The sequence below is a fragment of the Xyrauchen texanus genome, chromosome 36, assembly GCF_025860055.1.
Source record: "Xyrauchen texanus isolate HMW12.3.18 chromosome 36, RBS_HiC_50CHRs, whole genome shotgun sequence".
In the NCBI taxonomy this organism is placed as follows: domain Eukaryota; kingdom Metazoa; phylum Chordata; class Actinopteri; order Cypriniformes; family Catostomidae; genus Xyrauchen; species Xyrauchen texanus.
The window spans coordinates 34,280,209-34,303,533 of NC_068311.1; the positions used below are offsets into that span (position 1 = coordinate 34,280,209).

General features: G+C 43.7%; 1 protein-coding gene across 1 annotated transcript in view; it reads left to right on the plus strand.

Annotated features, from left to right (window-relative positions):
• si:ch1073-280e3.1 (complement C2) overlaps window positions 1-20,477 on the plus strand; it is a 42,936-nt gene extending 22,459 nt beyond the window's left edge. The window contains exons 14-19 of the mRNA XM_052106869.1: window positions 1,928-2,075; window positions 13,744-13,820; window positions 13,939-14,030; window positions 14,115-14,247; window positions 18,806-18,855; window positions 20,169-20,477. Of these exons, the coding sequence (XP_051962829.1) occupies window positions 1,928-2,075; window positions 13,744-13,820; window positions 13,939-14,030; window positions 14,115-14,247; window positions 18,806-18,855; window positions 20,169-20,330 (662 nt within the window). The 3' untranslated portion in view covers window positions 20,331-20,477. The remainder of the gene's footprint in view (window positions 1-1,927; window positions 2,076-13,743; window positions 13,821-13,938; window positions 14,031-14,114; window positions 14,248-18,805; window positions 18,856-20,168) is intronic.
• Window positions 20,478-23,325: the final 2,848 nt, after the last annotated feature.

Here is a 23,325-nt window from a genome sequence, read left to right on the forward strand (position 1 = left end):
ATTTCTGTGGCGGTCGACTGTGGCACAGCGGAGGGCGGGGCCGTGTCGTGATTCTGACCCCAGGGGCCGGGTGTGCGGAATCGCGACCCCGGCCCCGCCCTGCCACATTGACTTGATCTTGGTGTGACATGTGACAAGAAATGCTATCAGACTCAAAGACGTGTGTTTGAAGTAACACACTTGATTATATTTTGAAGAACAGACGTACAAATTACATGCAGTGACATTACTGAAATGTCATGTGTTATCAAAATTCACTACAGCTTCAGAAGTGGTGTTTTATACCTTTATGAATAACCAAAAGAGCTGCAAAAATTATAATTATTAGCTGGTGATATTGAGCATTCACAGCCACTGTGGCTGGTGGGCAAACACTTATTGGAATCTTTTTACCCCAGTGTTAGCTATGAATACAGCATCTTTTTATTTTTTCCAGCTCTATGCATCACTAAATAAATTATATTTTACCCAAGCTATGAAAATGTAGTCTGAACTGATTGACATAAAAACACCAAAAAAAGCACGCCTTTCTATTGCGTTGTGTTCGCTGGCTGTACTCGACTACAAATACGGTGACTGGTTTAGTCCGTTTCATGACTAAATGACTCTTGTAAGCGGGGTACTTTTAAAACAGTGATTCACCATCTCACGAGTTTTGAATCAGTTTGACGAATCCTAATCGTGTTCATTAAATTACTGAATTACTCGGGGGGCTGAATGAATATGTGATTTTTTGCAAGTTGCTCTCAGTTATGTCGAACTGTTTTGTGTACAAGTTATTGAAACTTACATTTGTCGTTACCCTTGTTTTTATATGATAACATTTTGTTAAAGATAATTAATAACTGTAATACATAATTATTAAACTTATTTAGACAAAGTTAAAGTATCTATATATATGTATATATAATTTATAAATATAAACATTGGCCCATAAGCAATGTCGTTTGGTCCAAACATGCCTGCAACCTAAAATGAGTTTGTCCTTCTTAATGTATTAACAATTTCTTCATGTGCAAATACATTTAAAATAAATTAAAAAAAATTAGATACTTATATCAGCATTGTATCGGCGTATCAGCCACCCTGCTCTCTGGATATCGGCATCGACCATTATAAAACACATATCGGTCGACCACTAATTCACAACCCATTTTACCCACGTAGTGTGATGATTTTCGGACTGAAACAAGATATTCAATAAGGATGGGAATGGCTTTTATCCATGGGAGATTGATTGGATCATAAAAAATTGGGTGTTCCATACCAGAATGGATACAGGTGGTTAGGTAGGAGGGGTTGATAAATAAGAGGAATTTGTGATGTTCGCCTGGTCACATTTGCCATGCATGGCGAAATTCCGTAGGCTAATTACAGTCATCTCAATGGGATTTCGTGTATGCACGATGGGCATCCAATGGTGAACAATTTCCCCTCGTGAATTTTGCATGGAGTTCAATTTGGTAAACTTTGACAGATGAATTCACCAAGTTAAACTATAGGAAGTTGCTAGGTTTGGCAGTGACCTCTGTGTGGGCAAGGATATCATTTTTGCGGCATGTTTCCTTTTAACTTCACTCTACCAGAGTATAAAGTGAAGCATTAAAAGAGGCTGCTTGGCCAGTAGTATTTTTGCTGGTTTCAAAAGCTAACATCCACCCACACATTTTTGTCCGCAGAATTTTGAAGTGCAAAGGTAAATGTGACCACGTCCTAAAAGGAAAGCCGTTGTGGCAAAGGAGCAAGTTGTTGCTTTGAAGAATAATTCCTAAGGCATTTCTGTTTGGAATAACGTGCACTGCTAATTGTGCACCATAAGTTCAGGAACATCTATTACATTTCGATTTCACATTGACTTCAAATTATGTCAAGCACCGAAACAAAACAGCAAAACGAATGTTACCAATGTCTCAATTATCTTACCTAGGTAATGGTGAAGTTAAAGCCATGGAGATAATTCTTCATCCACAGTTTAATGTGAAAGGCCTTAAAGACAAGAACGTAAAGGAGTTTTATGATTACGACATTGCTCTGGTGAGGGTGAGCGAAAAAATCAAAATATCTTCGAAGGCAAGGTAAGATTTGGCTACATTTTTCACTTTCATATTAAATGTCTTTTTTCATCATAACTTATATGTGACTCTTGGATATTTGTGACGAGCTCTATTATTCTATCAGGCACTTTTTCACTGTCTATGCGAGCGGTTTTCTTTGTTGGACCGTGCTGATCTACTCGTTGGCACGGTAGCGGTTTCTTTTTCCACTGTGGTTGGTGCTGCAAAATCATGATTAGAATGGACTTACTGGTCAAGTGACCAATCGCAATACGCCATGTCACTACATGTGTTGCACATGCTCAGTTTTTGATTCTGAATATGGTTAGATAACCATTCTGAGAATTATGGACTGGGAACGATTTGTAAGTGTACCGGAATGAATTTGGCCCAATAGTAGAAAAGGACGCTTTGAGTTGAATGTCACAATAGGCAGATTTTGGGCTTACAATAAATCTTCCAATTTTTCCAAATAATGTATGAAAATGATTGGGAATTTTCGCAATAACAAGGGTATATGACAGCCAACATTTAAATTATTATAGCTCTGTAACAGTTTGACATTTAAATATAATAATTATACAATTGACCCTTCGCTGTGGCCTGCTTTGACCAATCTTATCCTAAAATCTGTTGCCATGCGCCATTTCTACTGGAGTAATGACTACAGGAGTAATGTGTGTTTGAACAATTTTAAGTGGAATTTTATTGAAAATACACCAACAGAAACTTTGTCTTTTACTTTAGTGCATAAAACTCATATAAATCTGGGTCCGTGTGACTCAAAATAATGGAGCAGGACACATTTACTTAGATGCTTGCAGCATAGAAAATCTGTTTTGAGGTTTACAAAATGTTTTCGGTCTCCCACAATCGTTACGGTGCTTTTTTATAACAATCATGTACATCTGCTTAGGCCTTTATTCAGAAAATGAAGCTCACTCCACTGCTATTGGATTTTTCCTGAATACATGCAGTACAGCATTAAATGCTACTGTAGTTACTAAATTACGTTTAGTTACAAGTTGTCAAATAAGCCTACACTAGACAGTAGGGTACAAGTACCTAGTAGAATCAGATTCTTAAGCCTACCTACAACAGTATACATCAGTTCCAGGGTGAGACAGTACACAGAAAACGTTTGGTTACGTATGTAACCTCCGTTCCCCGAGGGAGGGAACGACACGTTGTGTCGGAGAAGCGACACTAGGGGTCTCTCTTGAGCGCTGATATTCACCTCTGACCTATTGAAAAGGGCCAATGGGAGTTGGCAGTCAGTATTTGCATACCCCGCCCCCGGACATACGGGTATTTAAGCGGGGCAAATACGGAAGTTTAGTCAGGATTTTTCTGAGGAGCCGGAATGGTCCGGCCACAACAGTGGCTTGGTTCAGTGGCATTGCGGAGGAAAGACACAACGTGTCGTTCCCTCCCCGGGGAACGGAGGTTACATACGTAACCAAACGTTCCCCTTCTGTCGCTCTCTCCACGTTGTGTCGGAGAAGCGACACTAGGGGACCCATTCCAATCTTGCCATGCGCTGAACCTTGTACGTGAACCGCCGATACAGAGGTGGGCAGGGATTTCATCCAGCGGGCACGTACCCTTCCCCAATGCCCCATAAGAACATCGGAGTCCTTCTAGTTACCCTGGGAGGGGAACAAGGCGATGTTTGCCAACATGGGAACGGGCCAGCCTGGCTGGGCCTCTTTTCTCTCTATGTTTCTCGCATAGAGCAATCACGGCCGGGGCCCTTACACGCATATAGGGAAGGGGGTCTTACCCAGACCCTGCGGAGACCACACCTGCCCTTTTTCTTGGGGAGGAAAAGTGGTAGACACGTCACACGGCCGTCTTAGGGCTCGTGTGGAAAGTATGGTGCGGTGGTAGATCCAGCCTCGAAAGGGGGGAGTTGCTACAGCACGGCGACCGAGGCAGCTGTAACTGCCTAAGGGAGACACGGGGGTCCGCTCGTAAGGGGACAGAACCATGGAATTACACACAGGGGGAGTCCGAGCAGGAGGCCTAACCTGTGGAGCACCTATACTAGTACAGGGTAGCCATCAGGGTACCCGCAGTGGCTTGGGTCGGCGAGTTCCTCCGCTGAACCGCGGACCCGGAGGGCTGGGGAGGAATCGACCAGGGGCCTGACTCGGAGTGGGGCGCCCTGGGAAGAAGGCGCACTACTTTACCTTGATGTCAGGAAAAGGGTGCTGGGCGCAAGCGATCCACCCGGCCGGTCGGTCTACGTGTTACCGAGTTCTACGGGCTCGGACCTGACAAAACACGAGACGCAACCGACTCAACGCGGAGGTTGTAAAACCTCGCGAAGGTGTTGGGTTTTGCCCAACCCGTGGCTCTACAGATGTCTGCTAGGGAGGTGCCCTTGGCCAGTGCCCACGAGGATGCAACACCCCTTGTTGAGTGAGCTCGGACCCGCAAGGGTAGGGGCACGGCCTGGGTGTGATAAGCCAGTGTGATGGCGTCGACAACCCAGTGGGCAAGCCTCTGCTTGGAGACGGCATTCCCTTTCTGCCGTCCCCCAAAGCAGACAAAGAGCTGCTCAGAGCGTCTGGTGCTCTGTGTGCGGTCCAGGTAAATGCGCAGGGCGCGCACTGGACACAGCAACGAAAGAGCTGGGTATGCCTCCTCCCGGGGCAGCGCTTGCAGGTTCACTACCTGATCTCGGAATGGTGTGGTAGGAACTTTGGGCACATAGCCCGGTCGCGGTCTTAGGATCACAGACGTATCTGCCGGACCGAACTCCAGGCAAGTGTCGCTGACAGAGAACGCTTGCAGGTCCATGACCCTCTTGATGGAGGCGAGCGCGATCAGCAGGGCCGTCTTAAGAGAGAGGGCCCTGAGTCCAACTGATTCGAGCGGCTCGAAGGGAGGTCTCTGGAGTCCTGCCAAGACTACCGAGAGATCCCAGGAGGGAACTAGGCCTGGCCGGGAGGGATTCAACCTCCGAGCGCTCTCAGGAACCTGAGGATCAGGTCGTGCTTACCCAAAGACTTGCCGTCTACAGGATCGTGGTGGGCGGCGATAGCGGCAACATACACCTTGAGGGTGGACGGGGACAGCCTCCTGTCCAGCCTCTCCTGTAGGAACAGAAGCACTGACCTAATCACGCATCTCTGCGGGTCTTCGGCTCGGGAAGAACACCAATCTGCGAACAAGCACCACTTTAGGGCATAAAGGTGCCTGGTAGAGGGGGCTCTGGCTTGGTTGATGGTATTCACAACGGTCGCCGGTAAGCCGGCTAGCTCTTCCGCATCCCGTCCAGGGACCAGACGTGGAGGTTCCAGAGGTCTGGGCGCGGGTGCCACAGCGTGCCCCGTCCCTGAGAGAGGAGGTCCTTTCTCAGGGGAATTCGCCAGGGAGGAGCTGTCGCGAGGAGCCTGAGTTCCGAGAACCAAGTCCGAGTGGGCCAGTAGGGGGCCACCAACTTGACTTTCTCCTCATCCTCCCTGACCTTGCACAGCACCGGTGCAAGAAGGCTCACTGGGGGAAATGCATACTTGCGCAGCCCCGAGGGCCAGCTGTGTGCCAGCGCGTCTGTCCCGAGGGGAGCCTCTGTTAGGGCGTACCAGAGCGGGCAGTGGGAGGTTTCCTGGGCGGCGAACAGGTCTATCTGGGCCTTGCCAAACTGTTCCCAAATCAGCTGGACCGACTGGGGGTGAAGCCTCCAGTCCCCGCCGGGCAGGCGTTGTAACGATAGCGCGTCAGCTACGACGTTGAGCTTGCCGGGGATGTGAGTGACTTGAGTCGCTGCTGGCTCCATAGGAGGAGACGGCGGGCGAGTTGTGACATGTGGCGGGAGCGTACGCCACCTTGGCGATTTATGTACGCCACCACCGTGGTGCTGTCCGATCTCACGAGGACATGTTTGTCCCGAACTAACGGGAGGAACTTCCTGAGAGCAAGAAGGACGGTCAGCAACTCCAGGCAATTGATGTGCCAATGCAGCGGGGCCCCTTTCCAATGGCCCGCTGCTGCGTGCCCGCTGCACACGGCACCCCACCCGGACCGGAAGGCGTCGGTTGTGACCAGGACGCGTCGGGACACCTGCTGCAGGGGCACTCCTGCCCGTAAAAAGCAGAGGTCTGTCCAGGGTCGGAGTGTTTTGAGGCAGGCGAGGGTGATCCTTACCCGATGCGTGCCGTGGTGCCATGCTTGTCTCGGGACTCTAGTCTGGAGCCAGTGCTGGAGTGGTCTCATATGCATCAACCCCAGCGGCGCGACCGCTGCGGAGGACGCCATATGCCCCAGGAGCCTCTGGAAAAGTTTTAGAGGGACCACTGTGCCTGGATTGAAGGAAGCGAGGCAGTCCAGCACCGACTGAGCACGCTCGCTCTCGAGTCGTGCTGTCATTGAGACTGAGTCTAACTCCAACCCGAGAAAAGAGATGCTCTGAACCGGAGTGAGCTTGCACTTTTCCCAGTTGACCTGAAGCCCCAAGCGGCTGAGGTGCCGGAGCACCTGGTCTCTGTGTGTGCATAGTAACTCTCGAGAGTGTGCTAGGATGAGCCAGTCATCGAGGTAGTTGAGAATGCGGATGCCGGCTACTCGTAGCGGGGCAAGGGCCTCTGCGACTTTCGTGAAGATGCGAGGGGACAGAGACAGGCCGAAGGGGAGGACTTTGTACTGAAACGCCTGGCCGTCGAACGCGAACCATAAGAAGGGTCGGTGTCGTGGCAGAATTGAGACGTGGAAGTACGCGTCCTTCAGGTCCACCGCTGCGAACCAATCTAGATGCTGAACGCCAGCCAGAATATTTCTCTGCGTAAGCATTTTGAACGGGAGTTTTAACAAGGCCCGATTGAAAACTCGCAAGTCCAGGATTGGTCGTAAGCCGCCGCCTTTCTTGGGTACAATGAAGTAATGGCTGTAGAAACCCTTCCTCATTTCGGTTGGAGGGACGGGCTCTACCGCGCCCTTGGCTAAGAGGGTTGCGATTTCTGTGCGCAGGGAACTGGCGTGCTCGCCGTGTACTGCGGAAAAGCGGACGCCCCTGAATGGGGGCAGGAGCCGGGCAAACTGAATTGCGTAACCGAGTCGAATGGTCCGGTGCAGCCAGCGTGATGCGTTGGGAAGCGAAAGCCACGCTTCCCAGCTCTGCGCTAGGGGCACCAAAGGGACGAGTATTTTGGACGTGCCCGGCGGGGCCTCGCAGCGGGGCGGAACAGGTAATGCAGCGTCGGGCGGCTTCGTTGCGGCCTGAGGCTGAGGTGCTGAGAATAGACTCAAAGCACTTACCTTGCTCCGCGCGCCCGGCAGGGGGCGGGTTCTTGACTGAGGAGGAGGTCTGATGTTGGCGTCCTCTGGACTCATCTGAACCGGCCGGCCGGGGGACAGTCGTGGGCAGGCGGAAGGTGGGATCGCAGCGTCCAGTGTACCGGGACTGTTGTGATCTGAAAGCACATTGCTGTGAAAACGGCATTTGCGGGCCAGGTGACCCAGAGGCAAAGGAAATATGTATTTTATTGAGAATGTGGGTACCACAGCCCCCGTCAGGGGGTGTGGCAAATGAAAAAACAAAGGATTCTCCTCCCGGCCCTCCACCGGGGGACGGAGCGGTCTTACCACCTCCGGAGCTAACGTCTTCGGCTCTGGGTCGGCTGTCTCAGGAACGCTTGGGAGCCTTCCGGGTCCTGGAGGGGTTTCGTGAGACAGAGGGCATGCGGCACCTGCGGAGTGCTCGACGCTGCGGCTGAGAGCTGGGCCCGGGTTGAGGCGGAGCAGGAGCTGGTTTCCTCGCAGGGGGACGCCCTCGGCGGGCAGACGGGGCAGGGCCCGTAGTGGCAGGTCTGCGGCGGGGCATGATGTGCGAAATGGCCTCCGTCTGCTTCTTCACCGCGGAGAACTATTGGGCGAAGTCCTCGATGGTGTCACCGAAAAGGCCAATCTGGGAGACAGGTGCGTCCAGGAAGCGGTTTTTGTCAGCCTCACGCATCTCGACCAGGTTGAGCCAAAGATGGCGTTCCTGGACCACTAGGGTGGCCATCGTCTGTCCGAGTGCCTGCGCTGTGGCCTTCGTCGCTCTCAGGGCGAGGTCGGTCGCTGAGCGCAGTTCCTGCAGCACATCAGGATCAGGTCCACCCCGTGCATGTTTCTGAGAGCTTTGGCCTGGTGGACTTGCAGGAGGGCCATCGCATGCAGGGCGGAGGCAGCGCGTCCAGGCAGCGCGTCCAGCCGTAGTGTAGGCCTTCGCGTTAAGCGAGGATGTTGTCCTACAGGGCTTGGATGGGAGTACGGGGCGACCCCGCCAGGAGGTAGGGCTACCGGGGCATAGATGGTGCGCAACTGCCCTATCGACCTGGGGAATCACGTCGTACCCGTGGCGCTCTCCGCCATCGAGGGTGGAGAGAGTGGAGCGGGTGGCACCTAGACGAGCGGAGAGCGGGGCTCTCCACGTAGACGTCAGCTCATCATGCACCTCCGGGAAGAAAGGGACCGGGGGGATGCGAGGCCGCGAACGGCGCGCTGCCCCCAGGAACCAATCATCCAACCGAGAAGGCTGTGGGGAGGATGGAGGGTTCCAGTCCAACCCCACACTCAAGGCGGCCCAGGCAAGCATGTTGGACATCTGAGCGTCGGCCTCAGCCTGGGCCTGCTGGCCCGAAGGCGGCAGTCCAGGGGAGTCCTCGGCATCAGACACCGCACTCTCCGATGCAGCGGCGAGCTCATCTGCTTCGGACTCGGGAGGATAGACAGCCAGGCCGTGAGGCGAGCCGCTATCGCCGCGAGCGTGGACGGAGACCAGCGAGCGTGTCGGGGAACGGGAGGTTCGAGGGGGGTTACCCGGCGAAACTGCACCCGCTGCTGCCCCTAAATCGCCCCCAGCGCCAACCGCACTGTCCTCAATCCCATGGGAAGGAGCAATGCGGGGTGCAGCTGGGGTGGCTTGCTTTCTGTTGAAAGCAAGCCGCGACCGCAACGTGGTCATGGTCATGTTCTCGCAGTGAGAACATGAACCATCCACAAACACCGCCTCGGTGTGATCGCGGCCCAAACACACGAGACAGCGCCTGTGGCCGTCTGAAGTGGAGAGCACTCTACCGCATCCAGGAACGACACAGGGGCGGAAAGGCATCTTGAAAAAGACGCGCCCTTAAAAGGACGTTCAACGCCGCTGTGTTTGCTCTTTTAGAGAAAATTACTCTTTTAGTAAAAACTCTTTTAATACACAGTGTGTGTGTGTATGTGTCTGCGCTGTCGAAGCGCTCAGGGGCAACAATGCACGCCGTGCACTGAGAAGGAGAAAGCCGCTGTTGTGCGCCGTCAAGATCCAACAGCATGCAGATCGTCAGAGGAAAACAGGAACGTTTAAGTGGTGTGTAACTCGCAGCAAACTGCAGACAGACCATCGGCTCCGAAGAAATTTTCTGACTAAACTTCCGTATTTGCCCCGCTTAAATACCCGTATGTCCGGGGGCGGGGTATGCAAATACTGACTGCCAACTCCCATTTTCCCTTTTCAATAGGTCAGAGGTGAATATCGGCGCTCAAGAGAGACCCCTAGTGTCGCTTCTCCGACACAACGTGGAGAGAGCAACAGAAGGGGAAAGAACAGTTATAGCACTCCCAAAATTCTGTAACCATTTGCTACTCACCCTCATATCTCTTGTAATTCTTTTCATTAGTGGAATATCATGTAGTAAAACATTCTAGCTTCTTGTTTTCAATGAAAGTGAATAATTGGGGCCACAAAAAGTATTATATTATATTATAACTCGTGTTATATTCCATGTATTTCAAAAATATACAATAACTTTGCGTGGAACAGACCGAACCTACAAAAGTTTTTCATCCACTTTTTAATAAGACACAATATTTTCATCCACAAGGGGGCGTTTGACGGCTTAGAAATATTCTGAGGGAGTTTTATGTATTTTTGGAGGCACTGAGCATGTTTACATGCACACCAATATGCTGATAACTCCCCAAAATCAGCTTATTTAAAAATCTGACAAAGAAAGAAATCCATGTTTACATGATATTTGAAATAATCACTTTACTTTTTTTAACCATGAAGAGGCATGCACACAACATGTGCGAACATTGGATAAACCGGTAAGAACGGCTCTTAAAGGTATAGTTCACCCAAAAATGAAAGTTCTCTCATCATTTACTCACCCTCATGCCATCCCAGATGTGTGTGACTATATTTCTTCAGCAGAAAACAAATTAAGATTTTTTTAGAAGAATATTTCAGCTCAGTTGGTCCTCACAATGCAAGTGAATGGGTGGCAAAATTTGAAGCTCCAAAAATCACATAGGTCATCGTAAAAGTAATCAATGAGACTCCGGAGGTTAAATCAATGTCTTCAGAAGCGATGTGATAGGTGTGGGTGAGAAACAAATCAATATTTAAGTAAATTGTTACTATAAATTGTCCTCCCTGCCTAAACATAGATTTGTGATTCACATTCTTCATGCATATTGCCCCCTACTGGGCAGGGAGAAGAATGTCTAGCAAAAATGTACTTAAATATTGATCTGTTTCTCACCCACACCTATCATATCACTTCTGAATAGATTAATTTAACAACTGGAGTTGTATGGATTACTTTTATGCTGCCTATTTGTGCTTTTTGTGGTGGAAAAATGTTGGCACCCATTCACTTGCACTGTATGGACCTACAGAGCTGAAATATTGGTCTAAAAATCTTCATATGTGTTCAGCTGAAGATCTGGGATGGCATGAGGGTGAGTAAATGATGAGAGAATTTTCATTTTTGGTTGAACTATCCCTTTAAGGTGTTTAGAGAACCTGCACCGTAAAATCTGGGATAAGGACAAACATCTACCCATGTTAATCAGTTTATTCCTAAACTGTTCATGACCTTACAACAATAAAGGAAAGCCATTTAATGAGTTTACATGACCACACACATTGTTGGCTTAAGTAAATGCACTGATTTTTACACTGGATAGGTACCTATAAAATCACCAGTGCAGTCAAAAGTAACAGGTACCATGTGACAGTGTTGTAATGTGCCACTTCAGCACCAGACCATCAGCAGTTAAATTAAAAAAAAGAATTGTTGTCGCATGTGCCCAATTGCAGATATGGTTCATTTGTTCCCTTAAAAAAAAATTATTCTAGTGCTTGAACTATTACAACTGTGTCTGGTAGAACTTAAAATTACTTTTGTTTAGTTTGGGTGGGGAACCCAGCTCCCGGAGGGCCCCTGTCCTGCAGAGTTTAATGCTAACCCTAATTAAACACCTCTTTATTTTAAACTCAGCAGGACAGTGGCCCTCCAGGAGCAGTGTTCCCCACCTCAGATGGATCTAAATGTAAATTCAGTTTTATTGGATATTCCAAAGAAAGTTTTTACAACCCAAAATTCTGATTACTACAGTCATATGCCAGCTGTCTTACTTAATGTAGCTTTCTTGTAACCAGAATATTGGCTTAAATATTTGTAATTGATTAAAAGAAAAAAACCCAACACATACACACCGAATCAACACTGAACTTTTAACCCTCACTAATATCCCTCCCCAAACACCAACCCCACCCTAACCCCTGTGGTCACATAAAATAATACACATACAAACATACAAACCAACCAAAAAAAAAAAAAGATAAATATAAACAAATAAAAATACATGAATAAATGTAATTTTACTCATCCCTTCCCAGAGAGTCCCCCAAAACCGCCAAATACCTACCCCAGTTTCTGAAAAACAAGTCCCCAAACCCCAGCCTTCAACCTGCCACCTCCTCAAAAGCTGCCATCCTCCCCATCTCTGCACACCACTCCGGAAATAATGGTGCTCCATCTGACTTCCAACCCCTTAAAATAATTTGGCTGCCAATCATAATACTAGTCAGTAACCAATTTTTTTATATATTTGTTCCCCAAATTTATGACTGCCCCATAACACAAAATACAAAGTCTGGGGCAAAGTAAAATTTGAGTGGCCAAAACATCACACAAATAACTCTGAACCTTCAAGCAAAAATCTGGATCTACTGTATGCTACTCCTAAAAATAATACAGAGAGGTGGCGCAGCTGTAAATACCTACAAAACTGAGATATGGGAATCCCAAAATTATTAACCAAATTCTCAAAGGATCTTAACACTCCACTCTCATACAGGACACAGAGTGTAGTAAACCCCTCACAATCCACTCTGACCAGCAGAAAGGGGACTTATTAATACGTAATTTTGGATTCAGCCAAATTGCTTGAGGCAACATTTAAATAAATGTCAGAATTAAACACTCTGGACACTTTTCCAAACCACATGTAAATGTGTGATAAATGGGTTTGACTTAACTTCACTGGTTCATTTAATAGAAAAGCTTTGTAATGGCGAAATATGGGCAAGAACTTCCGGTTCAATACAAAACCAGGGAGGGGCTCCCTCAGCTGGAAGCAATCAATGAGACAAATGTTTGAGACCGAAACTATAATAATAAAACAAAATCCTGAGTAGGCTTAGCCCACCTTTGTCAGTTGGCCTATGTAACTTGTTGATATGTAATCTGGGACATTTACCATTCCAAATAAAGGACTTTTCTGTGCTATCAAATTGCTTGAAATAAGAGAGTGGGACATCTATAGGGAGAGATTGTAGCAGGAGGCACATATAAAAACTGTTGTAATTCCTACTCCGTTCACCTGATTTGCATGTAAATACCCTCAAATTAAAGCTGAAAGTCTGCAGTTAAAGCACATCTTGTTCGTTTCATTTCAAATCCATTGTGGTGGTGTATAGAGCCAAAAAGAATCGAATTGTGTCGATGTCCCAATATTTATGGACCTGACTGTATCTGTAATACCAAGATTTTTACACATCCTGTGAAGTGTCAATGTTGCTCTAGGAGGTTTACACACTTTTGCTTCACTATGATCAAGGAGTGAGTCTCCTCCCAATATTATATCATGAGGGGTGCCAGCGGCTTGCAACATCCCTTCAAGATCTATAAAAAGCCCTGATCATCAGTGTTAGGTACGTAAATATTAGCCAAAATCAACCTTAGCCCCTGAATTTCTGCTAAAACGATAATGACTCTTCCTAATTTATCTTTAATCTTTTTGAGACATTTGAATTGTAGATGTTTACTAATCAGTGTAATGACTCCCCTGCTCTTACATGAGCCAGCACTAAAGAAAACATGTCCACCCCATATCTTCCCAATTTTTCAACTTACTGCAAGGAAAGATGTGTTTCTTGAAGAAACACTACATCATATTTCTTACGTTAACCTACCTTCCTTTTATGGGGTGCCCCAACCTATTCACATTCTGCGTGGAGAAAGACAATGCACTCATTAACATTTAACATTTTATAAAGAATTTATTGTGTCAAAAATACAATTATATATACTACATTCCCCATTAATGCAACTATCAAACCCAGAACTTCCCCACAAACCAAACAAACAGAAAAAAGAAAAATATGCGCATTAACCCTGCGCACGGTGTCCATCCCTCTAAACTCAAAAAGTCCATGTATGCCTACGAGAGCCCCCATGACAACTTTGCCATCTGGTGCTTCTGTATAAATTTTGTGAGACAGAATTACACAGAAAATAATCTATAACACAAAATCCAGCCAATAGGCAGAATAAATACAAAGTACGTGTAGATTCATCCACATAACTGTCTCCAGAATATTTGCTTAATTGGATTAATGAGTACATTACTACTATAACTTCTTGCACAGGCCCATTTGTTTGCCTTGTACCAAGTCTTCAAACCGAGCTCTCAGAAAGGATTCAGACGCCACCTGTGACCAACACAGTGAGTATTAAATTCACTCAATACAATGTTATAAACACATTCTAGTGAGTAAGATCAAGTTTAAAATAAAAATATTATGTCTAATTCCATGATGAAATAAAAGTTTGTGTGTGTTCAGAGAAATTGCTGATTCATCAGAATGAGACTCCGGCTCAGTTCATTAGACAGGGAACTCACCGAACGGACACACTTATACACAGTGGCACAGAAGTGAGTGCTGCCTTTTTAAAAAAGATCACTACACAACCCTCAGAACATTTCCGATGTAAACAAATATACATCATTCTTCCCCAGAGAGATAAATGCATTCATCATGGAAGATCATCATTTCCTGCAACCAGCACTGCATCACTGACAGATGTCATCACAGACAGATTCATGTGCACTGGAGGATCAGAGACAAGAAGATTTCAAATGACTTGTAAAGGTTTGTTTCAGGAAAAGATAGATATCTTCATATCCACACATGTATACACATAGAGGGGTGAATTAACGAAACAGTTGCGCCACTTTAGTGCACTGTTGTTTAACTCAAATTGCGTGCAACAATTTGAGTTGAATTTCTGAAAGCACATCTCAACCCAAAATACTCATTGGGGAATCTTCGTAAAGCTGCATTGTAGCAAAGTAAAAATTCTCAACTTTTGATCTCATGACGGAGCTTCTTTTTTTGTGCAAACCCTTGCGTTTTGCCTTCACAAATGTCAACATGATCACCCGTGAAGTTGTCGGCATGATGTTTCCAATTGTTTCGGTACCCTAGGATCAGCGACTGTATGCCAACGTGCTGACATGCATAATTCTTATCAAACATGTTTGCTGTGGTTTCACGGTGTTTATCTTTCCACCTGACGTGACTGGCAACACGTTCCATTAGCTGCATGGGTGACTAGGGTTCAAAGCCAGGTGGTAACCACATTTCAATACTCAATGACGAGCATGATTCTGAAGTTTCACTTTTCCCACTAACATTATTTTTTTTACTCCACTAATGGTTGAGGTAAGGTTTGGGTTGGCTTTTTCTCTTCATTGTGTAACATTCTGTAAAGATGAAAAGAACTTGTTTCACTACTAGATTTTGTCAACCTCTCCTAGACATGAATGGAGCTCAAACGTGCCCATATGTCCTACAACAACTACCGCTTTGGCCACTGGGGGCAGAGTTTCGAAAGAAAAAAGTCTATCTACTCTTTCCGATTTCACTGTGAGATCAGGTTGTAACTGTCACCACTGCTTGTTCAGTGAAATTTGATTTTGTGTTTGTGCCATTGTAACATTTGAATTAAGTCATGAGCAGGATCTAGATGCAGCTTAAAATTGTATACAAAATAAATAAAAATTACAAAAAAACACTTGAAACAATGCAAGACTAGGAAAACAAAACAAACGTGATCCAAGATAGCAAACGGTACATAAACTGGAGAAAACACACGACGCCTGACAAACAATGAGCAGACATCAGGGTATTATGTACACAAGGATAAACAAGGTAATGGAAGTCAAGAGAAAACAACTGGGAACAGCTGTTAGTGATGAGGGCAGTGAATTATGGGTAATGTAGTCTGGGGAAACAAAAGACAGAGGCTAAAAACAAAGAATCATAACAGCCATGTTGAGGGCACAAATTTAATAAATAGTTCTATATGTAATAAAGGCCATAAATGTAACAAAATGTGATAATTAATCAAATAAGTATGAATGTTTATTGAACAGTTGACGTAGAAATGTCTCACTATTTGGCAAATATTGCATGCCAGTCTCCTGCATATCAATGATTTCTAATGCATTTAGAAATTAGTTATTAGTCATCAATAAAACTATTTAAAACCCCTTAACAAAGAGAACTTAATTGTTAAGTGTTACCATTACTACATTTAAGACCAAAAGTCATTACATTTACAACCTTTTATGACCAACAGTTATTATATTTAGACCCTTTCTTGCATTTAGGACCAAACGTTATTTCATTCAGGGCTTTTATTTCATTTCATTAAAAGTGTTTATTACATTTACAACCAAAAGTTATTATATTTAGGGCTTTTTTTACATTTAGGACCAAATACTATAAATCCATGAATAAATAGGTGCTATGCACAATGTCTGTGCGCTGCAACTTATCCAGTTTTTGTGAGAGCGCTAAAGGTGGTCACTCACCGGACGAGAATTTCCACGCCGCGTTGCAACTAGGACACGGCACAGGTGTCAAACCCAGTTCATGTCGATGTGGTTCACATGGCTTTGTTTACCTATTTGGTTTTTGATTTTCTTCCCTTTATCTCCCCAATATGGAGTGCCAAATTCCCAATGCGCTCCAAGTCCTCGTGGTGGCGTAGTGACGCAATCCAGGTGTCGGAGGATGAACCACAGTTGCCTCCGCGTCAAGCCAAGATCAGGTAGACCAAGAAAGATTTCATCCATGACTGCCAGAAGATTTGTTTAGCATACAAATTAAAACCCACAGGTAACCTCAGGAGAAATACAGGCTGCTCTGGAAAAAGACGGTGTGGTTGTTTCAACGAGTACAATACGACTGTAACGCTGGGAAGAATTCAAGAGTTGGATCTAGGTGCCGCTACATATGACAGGGCCTTAAATACACAAAGACTAATGAGTAAATGAAACACAGGTGAGGACAATGGAAGACAGCTGGCAGTGATGATAGCAGGGAATTATGGGAAGTGTAGTCTGAAAACAGATGACAGGGGAGAAACACATGGCAGACAACAGTGAATCGTGACAACGTGACAATACGTGAAAAAAATTAGCTGCATGGTCGAGTTGCCAGAACGAAGCCTTTACTGCACCAATCCCACAAAAAGGCCGGTTACAATATGCACAACAACAACTTGACACGCCTCTCAGCTTCTGGCACTCTTTAAGTTCGAGTGAAGAGACTAAAATAGAGCTTTATTGTCACAACCATACGCGCAATGTTTGGAGAGGGGTCAACAAGTCCTATAGTGAAAAGAATACCATCCCCACTGTGAAGCATGGTGGTGGCTCACTGATGTTTGGGGGGGGGGTGTGAGCTCTAAAGGCACGGGGAATCTTGTGAAAGTTGATGGCACGATGAACGCAGCATGTTATCAGAAAATACTGGCAGACAATTTGCATTCTTCTGCATGAAAGCTGCACATGGGACGCTCTAGGACTTTCCAGCACAACAATGACCCTAAGCACAAGGCCAAGTTGACCCTCCAGTGGTTACAGCAGAAAAAGTTGAAGGTTCTGGAGTGGCCATAACAGTCACCTGACCTTAATATCATCGAGCCACTCTGGGGAGATCTCAAACGTGCGGTTCATGCAAGACGACCAAAGACTTTGCATGACCTGGAGGCATTTTGCCAAGACGAATGGGCAGCCATACCACCTGCAAGAATTTGGGGGCTCATGGATACTATTACAAAAGACTGCACGCTGTAATCGATGCTGAAGGGGCAATACAAAGTATTAAGAACTAAGGGTATGAAGACTTTTAAACAGGAGTCATTTAATTTTTTCTTTGTTGCCATGTTTTGTTTTATGATTGTGCCATTCTGTTATAACCTACAGTTGAATATGAATCCCTTAAGAAATAAAATAAATGTGTTTTGCCTGCTCTCATGTTTTCTTCCAAATGGTACATATATTACCAATTCTCCAAGGGTATGCAAACTATTGAGCACAACTGTATGTCCATTGATAATGACTTGGGTTGAATTTGATGGAAAATATTTGAGTTCTTCTCTATTTTCAGCACAAAGTCTAGACTTAGTTCCTGCATTTGCAGTTGGAGGATTCCACCGGCAGATCATTTTAAAGAGCTTTCAGTCACTTTTATTATCCACGATTTGTGTATCAATAGATCAATATGATTAATTATTCTTTCTTCTTATATAATTCTTCATAATATAACGCAGCCTACCCTCAATTAGTGATGATGAACACCATATTTTAAAATAACAAAGAAAGAAATGGATGCACATTGTTTTTTCCTAATTTATGTGATCCAGATCGCTGATGAAACTGAAACTAAACACCAACATGAGTACAGCTCATCTACAATGAGCCCCAGCATTTCAACGGCATTTCCCAGTCGTCCCACGAGAAAATTATTATCAAGAATATGATTTTTGCACTAATCTCAAAGATCTTACTAGAAAGAAATGAATTATGATCCAACGTGAATTTTCTTGATAAAAAATATGATCGTGTCTGGTCACATGTGCATGTAAAATGGTTAGAAATAGCATTTTAGCTTAGAATAAAGCTAACAATTTACACAAGGTTTATTTCTATATTTCCCACTCACCCAGCCCACTTTATTTCTATTTCTTCTGCTCCAAACTTACTTCAAACGTACTTCTCTGTTTGCTCGTATGAATGTAACACATCATAAGAAAGTGTTTCACAGAAAGTGTTTTATCATTTATATGCATCCATTTTTCCATCTGAAAGGACTAAATATTAAATGAAACTGTGACAAACTGTGAAACTGGCCGGCCCCCAATCGGGCTAATCAGCCGAGGAGAGGGATAAGCTCAACGAGATGCGGCAGTTTGGGAGAGAGAGAGAGAGCTACAGGCATCTTACATGTTTGTGTGTCTTTGTGTTTATTAAGTTTATTAAAAACATTACTTTGATGCTTCATCCGGTTCCCATCTCCTCCTTTCCACTGAACCATGTTACAGAAACAAATGACAATCAAATGTAAAGTACTCGCTTCAGTAATCAAAATACTTTTGGAATGTAACTGTATTCTGATTACCAATTATTTAAATTGTAACTGTAGTGGAATACAGTTGCTAATATTTTGTATTTTAAATACGTAATCCCGTAACTCCCCAACCCTGTCAGTTGTTGCAGTTCATTCTTGATGAATACACCCCTGTACAGAACACATTTTGGGCCTTCTTCATGAAACATGGGCAGAAGGGGACAGTTTACGTAAGAATCATTTTACTAATGAATTGATCAATGATCAAATGAAAATGTTTTCTTTGCAGGGGATTCTGGAGGATCTCTCTTCCTGCGCAAGAGGATGCGATATTTCCAAGTTAGTGATTTGAAGTTTACTTACTCTAAATTTGTAGAACTGGATCGGGCAAAGGAAATGGTAGAATGGATAGTGGATTTACAGCAGAAGTACATAAAGTGCCAGGGGCAAGTTGCACCAGCCATGCATAAGGCACAACTTAGACTAGTTGTAGTGTAAATGGACACTTAAAGTTTAAGTGTTGAGCTTTGCACCAGTAAACATATGTGTAACATAACCTTATGTGTAAACTACATATTTATGGCAGCCTCCAAATAGGAGTAACTGTTGAATTTTAAAGGGGATAGTTTACCCAAAAATGAAAATTCTCTCATCATTTACCAGATAGGTATGATTTTATTTCTTCTGCAGAACACAAACTGAGATTTTTAGAAGAATATCTCAGCTCTGTAGGTCCTTACAATACAAGTGAATGGTGATCAGAGCGGTGTAGCTACAAATAACACATAAAGGAAACATACAAATAATCCCATGTCTTCAGAAATGATATGATAGGTGTGGGTGAAAAACAGATATATAAGTGCTAATTTAAATCTCCACATTGACTTTGACTTTCAGATTAATCCATGTCTTCAGAAGTGATATAATAATTGTGGGTGAAAAACATATACAAATTTAAGTCATTTTTTTACTCTTAATCTTCACTTTCACTATTACATCTGAAAGTCAATGTGGAGATTTAAATTAGCACTTATTTATCTGTTTTTCACCCACACCTATTATATCACTTCTGAAGACATGGATTAAACCACTGGAGTTTAAGGATTATTTGTATTTCTTTCCTTTATGTTTCCTTTATGTGCTTTTGTACATACAAATGTCTGATCACCATTCACTTGTATTGTAAGGACCTACAGAGCTGAGATATTTTTCAAAACATTACATTATGTAAAAGATTGACTCCTTTTGAAACTGATCTAAACGGTGCAATTTTCCATCATCATCGGCATGCAGAGGCTTAACACATACACTGAATAAATGTACATTTTTCAGTCTTTTGTATTGGTATTTATTTGTTGCTCATTATTAAGTTTAGATACAATTTTTATTTACATTTTTAAATATACTGTTATATGTGTGTGTTTTTATCATATTTCAATGGAAATGTAATGTATTACCACTGAAATTTATGTGAGCGAAAGAAAATGTTTGAACATCAACCAAATTCTGATTACAAATATGTATGGTTTGCTACTGTATAAAGCCCATTTTTATTTAGTTTATCAATGTGTAGATGAATGCATTAGCTATTAAATATATGGATTTAGCTAACTCTTGGTTAATTCTTGACTTGATGTGTTGTTCTTCCACAGGTGGCAGTCATTAGCTGGGGCACTAAAGAGTTGTGTGATAGCAAGACTGATGTCAAAGATGAGTGGCCTTTAGATGCCCGAGACTTCCACATCAGTGTGTTTCCTCTCATGTCCTGGCTCAAACAGCACCTTCATAAAGAGCTGCAGTTTCTTCCATTGTAAAACTAAGCCACACAGGAATTATACAGATGCTTTTGTAATATCTGGAAAAGTAACTTGCAGACCTGCAATGTATCAGACATGCTATGTCAAATGATTATACCAAACTACAGAATAAATAATAAAAATAAACATATTTTGATCTGGCAACACTCTATTTGAAGATCATTCTTGATTAATCCTAAACAATTGTTATCACTGGGGCTGGTTAAAAATATAGATTTTCAGATTAATTGCGATCTTCATTTGAACAATCACGATATCGATTCTTAAAATCCAAAGACTGATCTTTTTCAATCCTCTACAATACAACCAAATTTCACAACATGTGACTTAAAATGTCTGTGATTGGCCACTGGCTGGTAAATGTTCGGAGTTCACTCTGCAGTGATTGAGTAGAATAGTGGAGAAGTTCAGCAATGACAACTTTTCCCTTTGTGGTAAGAGTAAAAGTTTGGTTCGACTCCTTCTGTGTGTCCAAAGACAAGATCCACGCAATCCATACGCCATTGGATAATGTCTTTTAATATCCTTTATGTGCTTTTACAGCACTTTACTGTAATCACACATAGCATGGATGCGATTAAAAAAACTGCGTGACTCCACTCTCATTAATATGCGCTCAACCAAAACACTTCTGTGAGACGCTCGCTGAACTGTCACTCTTAAAGAGACAGTACACGTTTACCACTTGTTCTACATATCAAAAGAAATACTTTATATGCTTTAATATATTCCATTTCAAGACATGTTTATTAAAGCAATACAGGGATTTGTAAATTTTTTAAAACTAAAATGTGATGAAAAATACCATAAATACCCAACCCTAGTTATCACTACTGCAAACTGTTGTCAGGCCTTGAACCAGTAAAGAATGACATGCTCATTTGGCATCTGCCCATGAAAAATTATTAAAGCACATTTACTTTGAAAATATTACAAATGGATGAGGGGACAAACAAAAACATGCAAGCATTTGTGACAGTGCAGTAAACTACACGGCTATATGTTTTACTTTCACTTTCACTTTAACGGAAAGGGCGGAGTGATTAATTAAGGCTAATTAACGGCGGAAAAGGAAATGAAGGCAAGGTATATTTACCCAGGTGGAAAGAGTACACGTCAACTGGGTATGTTGGTTTGACCTGTGAGAGAGAGTTAAGTTAGCGATTACCAAGAGGAGTGGACAATGTCCTGTGTTGTGTGAACTGAGTCTTCCTGTCTGTGGCGACGTGGAGTCCGGGGATTCCGATGCGACGCACCTCAAAGACCGGCTGTTGTAAGTGAGTGGTTCACTCAATAAACAAGGGGTTAACTTCCCTCCGGGAGACTGACGAGGTCCTATCACACTCTTCTGTTGCGATTCCGTCTGCCAAAACTGGTCAGTGTGTTTTACGCAGTCATTCACTACACTCATTCACACGCTGTCAGACATACACGCAGATTTGATTTCTGCATATCCATGCTTTTTGATTGTTTAAGTTGAATGTATTATCATTGATATGTTTGCATTTTGTTTTCACCCACGATATGTGTATTCAATATGTTTTTTGCTCTTCCTCTTTTTCTTTATATGAAAAGTTTTGCGTGATTATGGTCACTCGAATCTGCCAGAGTGGACGCCCAGTTAGAGTGTGACCAGTATTACCCAGTTTTTGTTTGAGTATTGATTCGTAATTGTTTGAAGACTGATATTGAACTCCAACGTTGAGAACAACACATATATTTATTTGTTTATTGTTGTTTTGTTTTCAAAATCAGTGACTTTTTGAATGACGTGACAAGCATTAAGTAATAAATTACAGTTAAACTGAATCCTATTTCGAGATATTTGTTTTTTTGTGTGTAATCAGTGGTTTTCTTTGCTATCCTGGGTTGTTTAATTTTTGTCAGTTTTCTAAAACTGTCTGGCGCCCGAGTTTTCTTTGTAAAATAAATAATTTAAGTTTAAGGCGCCACTCGCCACTGTTACAGAGTGGCGCCCGAACAGGCACCTGAACTTGTAAAAAAAAAAAACTTGACCCACTGTTTGAAAAAAAGTTGTGAAAAAAAAAAACTGATCAAACTGTCAATTTTGGTGGAAAGTGTTAAGTGTGTGTATATGATTACTTATGTGCATGTGACTGTATGGGGAATATATCTTGGTTGCAGTAATTGAGGGTTAGCTTTAAGGTAATGATTAAAGTGTGACTTTGAATACGTGTTAGAACAGAAATTGTAAATTCTGTGGGTTAATTTGCTTATTGAACACTGAAATAGCGTTGTATTTTTTTTAGTTATTCTGTTTTTTTTCAGCTACTGACACACATTACATTTTTGCATAACATTTTACACACTTCATTGAATCTGCAGAGACACCATCGAATCATGACCACAACACCATCTCCTTTGGCAACGTGGGTGGATATTGAAGCTCCTCCAGATGTTGCAACCCCAATTTGGCCCATTGCAGCACATCCCAGGTTTACTCCCGGACGACCTCTTTCCCCTCCTGTCTTCCATGGCCCACACATCCAAACGCCTTCCAGCTATCCAGGAGCCCATGGAGCCCAGGTGCAGTTCGCTTCAGCACTGGCCGGCAGCAGCACTCCAATGCAGACCCCTATCTGGGACCAGGGACCAGGTCCTATGCATTTATGCACATCACCTGAACTTTCTACTTCCTTTTCTGTGGCACAGCAGGATTTGCCCGGTGTACTTCCCACTCCTGGTAGAGAAATGCAACAACTTACTTCACAAGTTCAAGGTAATTGGGATACACTGCTGGACTTCATAAAGAAACAGGAGAGAGCGGTCTCTGAACTTACCCAGGGGCTGAAAGCAACTTCTTCTCAGCACTGTGACCAGATTACCAACCTTGCTACTAAAATTAAGGACAACCAGCAGCAAGTTCTCAAACTCATTGCTTCGAACAAAAAACAGGATGAGGATGAGACTGATCAACTAACCAAAGCCATTAAACTCATGATTACAGGCGAACTTCAAAAAGTTGAAACTA